This window comes from Neopelma chrysocephalum, unplaced genomic scaffold (genome assembly GCF_003984885.1).
Source record: "Neopelma chrysocephalum unplaced genomic scaffold, ASM398488v2 Primary Assembly neopelma1_102, whole genome shotgun sequence".
Taxonomy (NCBI): domain Eukaryota; kingdom Metazoa; phylum Chordata; class Aves; order Passeriformes; family Pipridae; genus Neopelma; species Neopelma chrysocephalum.
Genome location: NW_020897765.1, coordinates 1669568 through 1683897, shown reverse-complemented (window position 1 = coordinate 1683897; position 14330 = coordinate 1669568). Strand labels below are relative to the sequence as shown.

The 14330-nt window shown below is 35.4% G+C and overlaps 1 protein-coding gene across 6 annotated transcripts in view; it reads left to right on the top strand.

Annotated features, from left to right (window-relative positions):
• Positions 1 to 14330, top strand: part of ARMC3 (armadillo repeat containing 3) — a 60201-nt gene that overhangs the window by 17117 nt on the left and 28754 nt on the right. For all 6 annotated transcript variants that reach the window (XM_027695619.1, XM_027695617.1, XM_027695615.1 and 3 more), the window contains 6 exons: positions 2840 to 2957; positions 4911 to 5036; positions 6107 to 6175; positions 6506 to 6681; positions 7983 to 8177; positions 8969 to 9152. In XM_027695619.1, coding sequence (XP_027551420.1) covers positions 2840 to 2957; positions 4911 to 5036; positions 6107 to 6175; positions 6506 to 6681; positions 7983 to 8177; positions 8969 to 9152 — 868 coding nt within the window. The remainder of the gene's footprint in view (positions 1 to 2839; positions 2958 to 4910; positions 5037 to 6106; positions 6176 to 6505; positions 6682 to 7982; positions 8178 to 8968; positions 9153 to 14330) is intronic.

Sequence of the window (14330 nt, the reverse complement as noted above, 5' to 3'; positions counted from 1 at the left end):
CAATTAATTGTGAACATGAGATGCAGTGAAAATGGAGCGATAATAGTGACTTTGTTATTAGATCAATGTAAATAAATAACTGATATTTAAAACTCTTATTTCATCTTTTATTTCTTATTGAACTTCATCTGAAACCAATATTTGTGTTTATTTTTCTCTGGAGGACTAGCAGCCTTTACTAAAAATTGGAGTTTTATCCCATCACCAAGTATTTGTCCAGACTCCGGAGATATGTTTGTGCTTAAATAATAGCACTTACCTGGAGGATCATGTTCAGTCTGTGCAAAGATCCAATTGTGCAGAAGTAGGGAAGTATGAAGGTGACTTAAGGAACTTTCAGTAACCTCTTAATTTTCCTGTATTCCCCTTTGAATGAGTGTTGCTGTGATAAGCTGAATTTTTTTTGCCTCCTTACAATCCAAAAAGAAAATTCCTATAAAGAATTCCATAATTTTAAGCACATCATAGAATCAACCAGGTTGGAAAAGACCTCTGAGGTCATCAAGTTCAACCCTTGGTCCAACACCACTGTGGTTACTAGACTATGGCGCTAAGTGCCACATCCAGTCTCATCTTAAAAACCTTCACGGACGGAGAATCCACCACCTCCCTGGGCAGCCCATTCCAATGCCTGATTACCCTCTCTGTAAAGAATTTTTTCCTAATATTTAACCTAAACCTCCCCTGGCACAGCTTAAGACCATGCCCTCTTGTCTTACTGATAGTTGCCTGGGAAAAGAGACCAACCCCCACCTGGCTACAAACTCCTTCCAGGGAGTTGTAGAGAGTGATGAGGTCTCCCCTGAGCCTCCTCTTCTCCAGGCTGAACAGCCCCAGCTCCCTCAGCCTTTCTTCATAGGACTTGTGCTCAGGTCCCTTCACCAGCCTTGTTGCTCTTCTCTGCACCTGCTTCAGCAGCTCATTATCCTTCCTGAACTGAGGGGCCCAGAACTGGACACAGTACTCCAGGTGTGGCCTCACCAGCGCTGAGTACAGGGGAAGAATCGCTGCCCTGGACCTGTTGGCCACACTGTTCCTGATACAGGCCAGGATGCCATTGGCCTTCTTGGCCACCTGGGCACACTGCTGGCTCACGTTCAGCTTCTTGTCAATTCAAACTCCCAGGTCCCTTTCTGCCTGGCTGCTCTCCAGCCACTCTGTCCCCAGCCTGTAGCACTGCATGGGGTTGTTGTGGGCAAAGTGCAGGACCCGGCACTTGGCCTTGTTGAACCTCATCCCGTTGGAGTCAGACCATCTCTCCAGCTTGTCCAGGTCCCTCTGAAGAGCCCTCCTGCTCTTACATCATTAAGATGTAACTTGCACCACTGTGCTATTACTTGATTTACTTCTTGTTGCTGAGTCATTATTAAGCAAAATGACTTGCAGTATAGTAAGCTGATTATATTTTTCCATGACTTGGCCCATACCTCCAGCTTGTCACAGCAAGCATGAAGTGTCTTCAGATTTTCAGACCTGATTGAAGCTAGGTAGATCAGTTAAGCACGTTAGGCAGGCAACCTCTTAATGAAATTTGTATGTTGAGCTTGCTGCCTGCTAAATTGTGTGATCTGCCTCATGGAAGGTGATGAAATGAATTAGATTTTAAAACCTACTGAAAATATGAATTTGGAAGTCTTTGTACCAGTATCATATTTTGCCTTATTTTTGAGCAAGTCAGAAGAGTGAGAACAAAAAAAAGCCTCCTCTTAGTACATTTTTCTTCTAACACACTCATAACTTTTAAGATCTGCTCCATATAATTTACTTGCTTGACAAGCAATATGTGCCTCTGATGTAGCTATTACGTTTTTTTAATGAAGTAAAACAAATAGTCAACATTTGTAATTATATATGGTATATATTGTAACAATATTTTTAAATAATTTGTATTGCTATCTCATATGATTAATCTGCTATATTTTAAAGATAAATACATTGATTCTGAGAGACAGCATGACTCCAGTATGTGATAGTTTCTGAATGTAACACAGATACTCTATAGTCCTGAAGTGCGAAGACAGAAGACAGTTTTTCCGTACTGAAAAATTACTTTAAATCCAAACAAGCTTAAAACTTTTTAATTGGTAGGATTTTCAGAAATTGAATAGAGTCTTGTTAAGGAATGAAAGTCTTTTTTAGAAGATTCTCTTGCTCATGTGATGTTAGTCCTAAGAAGTCTATTAAGAGTGTGAAAACTGTCTGATTTTTTGGAAGATTTCTTTCCGTATGAGAGAACTCAGAAATGAACACTTTGAATCATTTCTGGCTGGGTGAGCAGGGATTATATCTTGGAAATACTTCAGCTAGTGCAAGATCATAGTGAGCTGAACTGAGCTGACAAAGGCACAAGAAGTGTTCTTTTATTATTTTTTTAAGCAACCACAAAGTGGTATTGCTACAGAGTAACCAAATGCTCTTCCTTGTACAACACCTAAGTTCATGGTCTCTGTGTTACACGTGCTCAAAAGAAACTTCTCATGTCTGGTTCCAAAGCTACAGAATGCTCTTACATGTGTAACAATTACTTAGTTTGTTACTTTCAAGACTTTCTAGATGTGCAGGGAAGTGTCAAGGTTTTCACAAAATCTCCATATGGGATGAAATCCTCATTATATTTATTTGGAAGTCAATTATTCTTTCTTATTTTTTAACAGTGTTTCTGATTGTTAAAAAATTGGATTTCTCCAAGTAAATAGCAACTCGTTAATATTTCTAATTCAGTCTAGATATCAAACAAGATTTTTTTAAAAATTAAATGTGGGAATATACTGCAGCATACAGAAAGAGTCGGTATAAATCAAACTTTTCCTTCCTTTTTTTTTTGTTTGTTTGTTTGTAGTTTGATCCATTATTGATTGAAAGCAAAACACCAGAAACAGTTGTACTAATGCTTAGTTCTCCTGAAACAGAAGTTTTGACCAAAGCATGTGATGCTCTATATAAATTTGCTTCAAAAGGTTAGTATTTTTGCAATGAGCTTTGTTTTGCACGCTTAGATTTTGATAGTAGTTCACAATTTTTAGTTTCCTAGCACTGAAATCTTAATTTCTTCTCAAAGGTCTCTGTTGAGGTTTTGGGGGTTTTCTGAAATATCGATCCAACCCGTATTTGCAGTTATAAAGTAGTTTGCATGAAGCAAATTTTTATAATTTTGTTGTAGAATTTTATATTCACTGTTGAATAGAGCTTGTTTTAAATATAATGTAGATCTGGTTTTTTATGAGCAACAGATCTGCAATTGGGAAATAATTATTTTTTTTTATGTCACAGTTTGAAACTTCTGTACCACTGTAGTTATTTTAAGGTTCAGTTTTTAATGAAAATAACTTTTTAACTTGTTTCTGTTATTTTTGCATAAAGTTGTTGTGTCAGTATTTCTGTGACAGATGATTTATTGGAGACTGCTCAACCTCCTTTATCAAGCTTATTCTGTCTGTTGGGAATCTAACAAGTCTCCAAGATATCAAATCTTCCAAAGGTTCCTGTATAATCTATAGCTAAGGATCATGTCCAAGGGACCGAGGACACAAGCAGCTGTATAAAGCTCAATTTTATGTAGCAAATAATTTCCTAAGCTGTCTCCTACTTACACCATGCCAGTCACTCAAGTTGGTATATGCTGGTAGTGTTCTTGGTCTGATTAATCTGGTTTAATTTTAATTTCCAGTAAATTTACATTTTCTTAAAAATTATGGGTTTATATGTTGATTGTTATACTGATGGCAATTGCCAACACTGCTGAAGTTATGAGAGAAGACCTGAAGGCTTTGACAGCTGGCTAGAGATCAATGGGTTCTGAAAGATGTTTAGGCTCAGCTTGATATGGCAAGCTTGGCTGAGAGCAAGCAATCACATTTTGAATATGGAAGAGAGAATGTGGACTGTTGGGAGACAGCTATGAACCATAAGCTCTTGCTGGCTCCTTCCCTGCTGTCCACAGTAAAGTATGTCACACTGCAAGAGGGAGCACAGGTGCTTATATTTTATGTTTCTACTAAATGAATAATCCTTTAAATTATTAATGGGGATATTCCTACAATCTTCCAGTAGACTTGACTGTAACTTTGCAGTGTGGCACAAGAGGAGGAGTTGTCTTCAGTTAATTAATTGCAGTTAATCTATTTTTTGAGTGTTGCTAGTAAATTAAGTCCCATCCCTCAATAAAAATACCTTGTATTTTAATCATGTCTTGGCCTGAGAATGAGCATAGTTCTCCAGTTTCCTCTCACATTCCTTGGTTGTAGCCAGAAAGAATAGGCATAGTTCATTAGAAAATGAATTATAAAGCTGTTGTGGGAACTGGGAATGGGAGTAGGATTGGGATTTTGTTTCTTGGGTTGTGTGTGTGTTTGAGTGATCAGGAATGGAAGGCTGTAATCACACAAAACACCTCTGTTCTTTGTATGTCCAGCAACTATTGAGGTACAGAGTGCTCCATTCTCAGGTGGTAGAAATCTCAGGTAGGATTTAACGATCCAAATCCTGGTAGTTGCTTCCATTGAGGGATAGTAAAGATACACTGAATTAATTAACTGTTATTTTGAGGAAAACAGAATTGGGAGGCAAGAAAAGAGGAAGACAAAATGAGGTTCTTAATGATACTGTTCACCTGTACTAAATAGAAAGTTGTCCTTTGTACTACCATTGCAGTCTCTAACAAATCAGTGGAGTGTCCAATGGGCAGAAGTATCCTTCGCTTTACAAATGTGAATCAATCTTAGATATTATTAATCCTTGAAACTCTTTGACACATATTTATTTGGGGTATAGACTAGATGATCTCCCAAGGCCCTCTCAGGCCTTTGTTTTTTGATTCTACTGTCCAATAAAAGTAGCTGTTTTACTTGGATACATTAGAACTGTGAGGTTGTTGCATTTTTTCTTGGGCTTTTAACACAATTCCTCTTCAGATGATGAAAACAAAGTGATACTTCTTGATCTTGGAGCATTGGAACATCTGTATAAACTCATCTCACATGAAGATCCCATTGTACGCAGAAATGCCATCATGGTTTTTGGCATCATGGCTTCTAATCGTAAGAGTTTCAATTTATAAATATTTTTCAATGTGTGTTCATCAGAACAAGGAGCTGACCCATGTGAAAAATCCTATATTAATGGCCCAGAATAATGAGTAAGTGATGTAAGGTTGAGTTTCAGTGACTGCTATTTTTACAGTGCTTTATAGACCTATATCTAATTTCTGTAATTAATCAGGTGTTATTTTGATGGATGTTCCACCCAATTGTCTTCCACTGTGGTGTCCCAACCACTCTTAAGTCTTTTCATCAACTGCTACCTGCTTTTCATGCTGCACTGGACTTACCCTCTTTACCTTCCTTTCAACTCAGCATTAGCATATAGTCCGTGCTGCTGCACAAACATAAATTTGAATGAACAAAGATCTTCCATTTATATTCACATCTTAATTGCTTCTTTATTTAAAAGTAAATTAAACTCATACCTTTTTTCTTACATATCAACACTGTAATATGTTGATAATGACAACACTGCCCTGTAAGATCACATGAAGTCTGTTCCAATAGCTGTTATTTGATTTTTTTTATCCAGTGGTTGTGGTCTTGCTAGTTTGCCATTAACAACAATAAAAATTCATTCTGAAAGTCTTTACTGTGATTTTAATAAGACCTATGTAATTCATGTTTTCCATTTGCACTGTGGGCTGGCATTAGCTTGAAATTGCAAAGTCGTGACTTGAAATAATGTAGAGGTTGCTTTTAGTTTGATAATTTTAATGACAAATAATTTAAGCTATTGGGATATGACTTCTTTGGCAACTAAAACTGTGCAATATTTAACCAGAACCTGCTAGATGCAAGTATTTTGAGTAAAGTTTCAATAAAATATTAAGGAAGTTCATATATATCACATGTTAAAGAATGTCATGTGGTACTTGAAAGTCTCTTCTGTTTTTTTCTGGGCCTGTTATAATCTTGGTAGAACTTCAGTTGTGTGTCTTCCCCAGTCAGATCTGTTTGCCACTCAGGGAGTAACCATAAGTACATTTGCTTGGAGCAGATTCTCTTCTTTACTCAGGCAACATTGCCAAATGAGAGACTTCATATTTGTATTTATTTCATTGTAGATAATGTCAAGAAGTTACTGAGGGAACTGGATATCACAAATCCACTTATATCACAGCTGGCGCCAGAAGGTACCATGTGCAGTATTCATTCCTTGTGCTAAAGTACAGTCAGAAATAATTTATGATTGCATTTGATCAGACAATTTAATAAAATCTTCCCTGTAACTTATGATTTGTCCTACTACATGTTAAAGAGGTAAATGCTTTTTTAGGAGTAGCTCTTACTCACTGAGTAGTGTTTTATGTTGTACGGATGGAGCAACATGTTTACGGAGACATCAGGTAGGATTAACAGCTATTATTTATTGACTTCAAATAATATTTTAAACCACTGGATTAGTGAATATATTCTGTGCTGAATATAACTTGATCAAAATATTTATTTTTTTTTTCCCATAGAAGATATAGTTATCCATGAGTTTGCTACTCTCTGTCTAGCACATATGGCTGTTGAATGTACTACTAAAGTAAAAATATTTGAGCAAGGTGGATTAGAACCACTTATCAGACTGCTAGGTAGCCCTGATCCTGACGTTCAGAAGAATTCACTTGAATGTATTTACCTTCTGGTACAGGTAAAGTTTCGTGTTGTTTGTTGCTTTAAATTACAAAGGCAGATAGGCACTTCCCTCCCCAATGGGGGAAATAATTTTAAAACGCTTATTTCCTTTACTTCCCAGTGTCCATCAGTGTATTTGAACCATCACACCCAATCTCATGAACATTAAATTAGTTATGAATATAGCTGATTTGACTCTAATTCTGTTCAACTTGATGCAATTATCTGTGGTGTACTGCAGTACAAGTATAATCAGAATGAGATTTAGGTTTTTTAAATTAAATAGGAGTTTGTTTTCTCTGTTGGAAAATGCTAATTGTGGTAATGAGAGTCATAATCTGTCCATCCAAAAGGTTAGAATAATAACTACCAATTGCATTGTGTCTTGTTTTGACCAGTAGGTCCATAGCACAATTTTGAACATATTTTTAATGATAGGTGAATGCTGTCAACAGCTACTTTCCATACTGGGAGGAATAGGTTTGTTATTGGCTACTTTCACACTCGGCACTAATGTCATCCATATGCTGCTTAGCAAAAGAATGGTGCATTTGTATGGCAGTCCTCTTCCATGGCTTAAGCGAATCAATTCAATAATGAATTCAGTTTATAACTCTATCTCTTTTGGGGCATCAGAGCATGTCTATTCAGAATCACATTCTACTCTTTCTCCTTTTTTACTATCTCGCTGTCTTTGTTGCAGGGTATATCTGGATAACTGCACCTGGTGCTTGCTTATATTGATAAGGATAATTGCATGCTGCACATGTGCAATAAGCTATTTAAAAGCAAATTGTAATTTATTTATTTATTTTCTATTTTAATATAATCAACTGCTGTCTTTTTATTAAGCTGCACATTCTCTGTTTAAAGTTGAAATTTTGAATTAAATATAATTACTAAAAAAAGGAAGATATAACCAGGCAACCACAGTTGAGTGCAAAAAACTGTTTTCCATGCACTGAGTAAACAAAAATGGTGAAACTAAATTTAAAAAACTTTATCAAAGAAACATTTATGTTGAGACAAACATGGTGAAACCAAGAGTAAATGGGCTTCCTTAGACAGAACTAGATCCTGTAGTGTGTACTTCAGTCTTGAAAAAAACACCTAGAATTTAAGGTTCACGGGGCTTGATTATATTCAGTTTGATTTTTAGCTCAAAAGAAAGAAATCTTCAGAACTGAAAGCTCTAGAGTATTGACTAATTTTTTGATGTCTGAAATCAGACTTTTGGTGTTCTTTCTGTAAAGTCAGGAGTCGATATATTGTTACATTCTATATCACTAACTTTATTTGTTGAATATTTTACTGCAGGATTTTCAAAACCGTGCTGCAGTTAGTGAACTGAATGTAATTCCACCGTTGCTGGAACTACTGGAATCTGAATACCCAGTTATTCAGTTGTTAGCCCTTCAAACCTTAGAAGTAATTAGCAAAGACAGAGAAACCAGGAGAATACTGGGAGAAAAAAACGGATTAGATTGCCTGCTGAAGATACTGGAAACCGATGTACAGTTTACTTGCTTTAAAAGTTTTTTTGTTCTTGCTACTAATGTTTGTGTGACTAATGAGAAATATTACTTACGTTATGGAAGAGTAAAATAAGAAGAAAGAGTTCCTTACTTGGAGTGAACTATGATAGAAATACGATAGGCTAGGATACCTAACTTACTAAGAAAGGAAGCAAAGGGATTCACCAAAGTATTTATATTTGTTTTATTGCTTTATTGCTCTTAGTAATAAATACTGTTTTGCATTTACTGTCCATTTCTCGAACTGTTGTAAATATCAGAAAAATTCACCATATAGCTTTTTATATGATGTTTTCTCAAACTTTTTTATCATACATAGAACTCTGGTACTGGTTCCTAGTTTGAACACTGATCCTTTTTTCCTGAATTTACTTTGATATCAATGGCCTTAGACATAATTTTTTCTACCTTGGAAATATCATTGTTTATGTTATTATGATATTCTGTTTAGTGCCTCTTGAGTTCAGGTGTCACTATGGGACATAATGCATAGAGAAATTTTTGAAATTTTAACATGACAGGTGCCTGTCTAACCCACTTTGATGTAAATGAGAAACTTCTGGAGGCTTTAGTGGTTTTGATAAATTGTGTTGCATCCCAAGGCATCATCAAATAAATTAGATGAAAATGTGAATATGAAAATATGTTCTTTGCAGTATGAACAAACTGTCCAAAAGAAAGTTACAACAATTATCCTACAAACTTAAAAGCCAAAGATATTTTAATCCTGATTTGAAGGTTATTTATTTGGGTTTTTTTCTGTATTAGGAATTGAGAGATCTACACATCGAAACTCTTGCTGTGTTGGGAAATTGTCTTGAAGATGTGCATACTCTGCAACTGATTCAGCAGACAGGAGGCCTTAAAAAACTCCTATCACTTTTAGGAGTCTCTACTGTTCCTGCTATTCAGAAGAATGCAGCAAAGGCAATTACCAAAGCAGCTTGTGACTGTATGTGACTTTTCAATAATCCATGGACATAAAATTGTTTATGAAGTAAATTTTTATCCAGAATGAGGTTGTCTTACCTCATTGAGAATAGTACTTGTGCTAGGTTTTACATATATATATATATATATATATGTATATATGAGAAAATTTTAAGATTTTGCTTCAATTTATTTTTAAATGTAATATATTCTTGCAAAATGCTGTTCTCAAAGAAAAATGGAACTCTGAAAATATGATCTTTGTCTTTTGATTAGTGATGCCTGGTAACTGCCATCTTAAGGCACCTTTGCTGGCACTTTCTCACCGCTATCAGTTAAGACTTCATCTGGCATTCAACTGCTCGTCTAAATGTCAGGCAATTTCAAATACAAATTTCTTTAACAGGGGTCTGAAAGAAAACCTTTTAAATGGCTTGCAGATTAATATTCCCAGGGGAGTTAAATAGTTTCATTGTAATCTTTTTATAATTATTCATCCTATAGTTCTTTTTTATGTACTTTTCTTTAATTCACCAAGGAATTCTGAATTAGGCAGAACATGCTCATCATTTTTGCCCACAAGGATGGTCTTTTAATCAAGCTACATTTGAAATTCTTTCCATATATTGGCTTCTGAGTTGCAACATGTGCCAAGTAGTGTTGTGTAAAAAAATACAATGTAACTAATAACATAGTTCTGTCTATAGAAGATTTTAATTCCGTCAAGGGATTCTTATGATAGAACTGTGACAGTAGAGCTTAAATATTTCATTAATATTTCTGGCATTTTGTGTTTGAATCATGGCTTTAACTGATGAGTATTTTAAAATGTTATTTAATTTAATACATGAGTAAAATAATCTCTCCTTTCTACCATATTTCAGACTTCCTTTCTTCTCTCCCCATGCTGTCTTTCCAATTCTTTTCTCACCTTGCTTAGTTTGACATCATGAATATTTGTAATTATTTGGATTGCAAATGATACACAAAAAGAGTGGAATCTGCCTTTCCTAGTATTCTGTGCGTTTCTCTGTGCTTTCATCATTATCTGTTGGAAGCTTTGCAAGTCACTGAAGATTGTTTTCATTAATGTTCAGGTATCAAAGATAGGAAGGAACCTTCTTATGCCAGTATTTTTTTTGTGTATTTTCCTGTATTGTTATTTTATTATGCTACTTAGGACTGTCAGTATCATTTTTATAGTCCTGTGACAGGCTTATAAGGTATATGCTAAGCAGATTTATATTTGCTCCTACTGCTTTCCACTGCATCTTACTCCTTTATCATATTTATTTTCAAATAAGCATAGCCTTCTTTTCCTCTTTCACACTTTTTTCACTTTTTGTGGCCTAATATTTTAGCAGCTGTTAGTAGAAGCATGTCTGAACACATTTTTAAAGCACGGTGGCAAGAACTACACATAATATATTACAGTACTGTCTATGATCTTATATCATGGGATGTTGCCGTCAGTGAAGATGCATCTTCTTGTCATGCTTCTTTACAAATGGAGTCAATGTGGTTTCATTATAAAGGTTTGCTCTCTTCTTCAGCCTATGACAGTTGGCTATGGATAGAGCAAGCTGGGAAAATAGATGAAAAGAACATTTTAAATATCTGCTTTCAAGATGTAGAATTTTGGTGACACTCAGTTAGACAAAGGGATACTTGTCCTGGTGCAGGAGAAAACACAATCCAGTAAACTCTCTGCTCAGTGTGGCCCCCAGAAGCATTGAATTTTTCAGATACATAGGGCTACTGTCAGTCTTCCAGAGGGAAGAAAAGTGGCATTGAGGCCATTATAAGAAATAGCCCAAGTGCAAAAAGAAAACAGAAATATTTGCAGTCGTTGTTTGTTTGATTGGATTCTGGTTGTAAACATACTAAACAGCCTATCCAGATTGCAACACTAATGTATAAAGTACTAGTACTTGCCTTGATGTGAATCCAAAATAATACAATACAACTCTAAGTTCTGTAGTGACTTTTCCATTAAATTTGCCATAGCCATACAGTAGCTGACATTCTTCAGGTTTGATAATCGTGGTTGCAATTTACCAACATTTCCTGCATACATGGGAAAAAAGAGTACTGCTTTTCATTGGAATGAAAAAGTTCCTTCTGGAATGACAGAACATGTATCGAGCTGTTTTTTTAATCCTGGAAGCTGAGTATACATCAGTGTCTGGTTTTGAAATTATTATTGTTGACAGATGGAATTTAATTTTGAATTTTTTTTCCTGATAGATGTGATCATAGCAAACAGTTTTGTTTTATGTCCCTTTCAGCCCTTTGCAAAGGGACTCCTGGTGGTGTTATAAGATAGATTTATCCCTTAAGAGCTATTCTCAATATCAGAATAAATTACGTGGTACAAACATGATATTCAATTTGAAATAGCATCTTTAGGCTGCTGCTCTGTTTAAGTACATTAAAATTGATCACATTTCTATACACAATCATTATGCCTTTGCCCCTGAAAATTTTTTTTGTTCAGTACATAATTTTGAATTTAATATATTAATTTATTGATGATTTTATTTTGTATGCTCAGAATTATAGTGGTGAATTATACTGTGATTCCCTCCTTGCCCAGCAAATAATGCAGTCATTTCAGAATGCAAAATATAATTTAATGCCATAAATTATTGAATGTTTGTGAGTGGATTATCTGGACTGTTGATTAAGGAGGGCCTGATTTCCCCTGTCAATGCCAGACACACCAGCAACAACAAAATGCTATGGAATATGTATGGAGAAAGTGATGATCATGCTCACTTGAGCTTGGCCTCACTCTGCCAAACTTCTGGTTTGAACCTCTCCCCGTTCTTTCTCTGTATCTCAGTGCAAATCCTTTCAAAAGGGAGCACACTAAACATGCTCTGTAGCCTGCTTACCATATGCATTTCATAATACAGATTTTCTGTATTATCTGGGTTATCTCAACTCAAGATAAGTGAGAGCTCATGGTACTATTTAACATTAACTTCTTTTTTCATTTGAAATTGGTATAATTAATTCCATAAAGTGGTGACAGTGACCTGAATAGGTAATTAGTAGAATTCTGATCATGATTTTGGGGTAATAAGGGCAAATAGGAAAATATATTGAAAAGCAAAGGTTATCTCACAATGGGGTCAATGCATGAAAAACTGGACAGAACTGTTAGTACTCCAAACTCTTAGTTGTGTGTGCTTGAGTACTTTGCTTCATGTTAAATCAATGTATTCAAATCACTTAGGGGTTAAGAAAGTCATCACTGTAAAAATGGTGTTGGCACTCACATGAGAAGTACTTCAGTAGAAAGGATGCTTTTCGATTGTGCATTCTTTCTTTTCTGTAGCAATGGAAACAAAGGAACAATTCATACCAACAGAGAGGATCATCAGAAAATATTCATCCCTTATATAGAATTGGTGCCTGGATTGTTAAAATATTAATAATTTTCATCGGTCTAGCTACCTAAATATATGTGGATACTCTTTACCATAAGTTCAAATTCAAAATCTGTTTTTCCACATTAGCAAAAAAATATTTTTCTGTTTAAAACATTTTAAATCACTATTTTCACTCATATAATTATTCATATTATTATTTCATATAGGCATAAATTGTCTTTAAAATTAAACACATCATCATAGCTGCCTTTAAAAGCAAGAATAATTTTAAAGAAAATTTGAATAATAATAAGTAACTTGCTGTACAAAAACCAAATTACTGAGTCATGAAGAACCTCTAGAGATCATTATTAGGGATTATGGACTACTTTGTTAAGCAACAGGCCAGCGGCATACTTGATAACTTCTCAAAATGGTCTCTAATCCCAATTAAGGCCTTCTCTTGAGAGCTGGCCAATATGCATCAAGGTTGTGGCCAAGGTTCTGCTGACACTTAAAATCACTGTTTTATTTGTTGCATGTTTGCTTTGTGGTTTCATTTGCGTAAGTGATGATTCTAAAAATGTTTAAAATTGAGCTAGAGAGAAGAAAGCAACTGTAGCCATCACACCTATGTGCATTGAGTCATTTCTGCTGTAACTAGATTTTCAATCAAATTCCCTTTTCATTGACTTTGCAGACTTGTATTTGTTTACTTTTATTCACTACAGATTCAAATTTATCTAAAAGAATACTTATGATATTTTCCTTTCCTTTTATTTTTTTTTTATTTGGAGGATGACAGTCCCAAACAAGGAAGAGATCCCTGAGAGCAGTAGTAAGCATTAGTGAAATTTCCACGTGTTGAAGTCCCACTGACTTCTCAGTTCATGAATTTTTTTAATACATTCAAAAATTCTACCATTTAGATAGAACTTCAAACATGTAAATAATCTGCTTTTAATTATGCATATGGTTAAATGTTTATTGACCCTCATCACTGTACAGCTTCTGTGCTGTCCAGTGCCTTTCTGGATAAGAAAGTTTCACTCAGGGCTCTTACTAACAAACACCTGGATTTCTGATCTCATCCACTTCGGGATGAGGGAGTTTATTAGTTTGTTAGGATCTACATACAGATGTGTGTTGATACTTTGTCGAAGCTGTGTGTTGTTACTTGTGTAGAGGAAGGGAACATCTATGTCCTTCCCAGCTGCTGCCAGTGATCGCAGAGTAGGTCAGCAGGGAGCCCTCTGTCACCAGGCTAAACTACAAAATTGAAATTCTCTGCAAACTGTGCATTGATGAAGAACTACAAGCTGTGCAGAATTGAAAATTTTCTTTCTAACTCCTCTTGCCATTTTTTGGCTTTGTATCAGTATGTTGGATTTTGCAGTATGGTAACCAATACTCCACCAAGTTCAATTGTACATTTACTAGTATGTTCTTCAATTTTATGCATTTGGACTTTGTTAGCATAAACTGAAGTTAAGCATGATCCTGAGTATGTATGATCTGTTGAATTGGAAAAGCTATTTCAATCAAGCCTGTATACATTCTGCGGTTTTAAAGTCTTTTAGAGAACAAACTTTGCCTTCTGTTGGGCTGTGTATGTTTGAAGCTGTATTTAATAGCCATCATTTGGGCTTGATTCAGAGTTCACTGAAGTCTAATGCATGAGTTGGACTTCAATGATCCCTGTGGGTCCCTTCCAACTCAGGATATTCTATAATAGGATTTGGCTCAGGTCCTTTGTGCACATTTCTAAATAGCTGATGCCCCTGTTACCAAATATTTCCAGCAACTATATGAAATCAAATTCA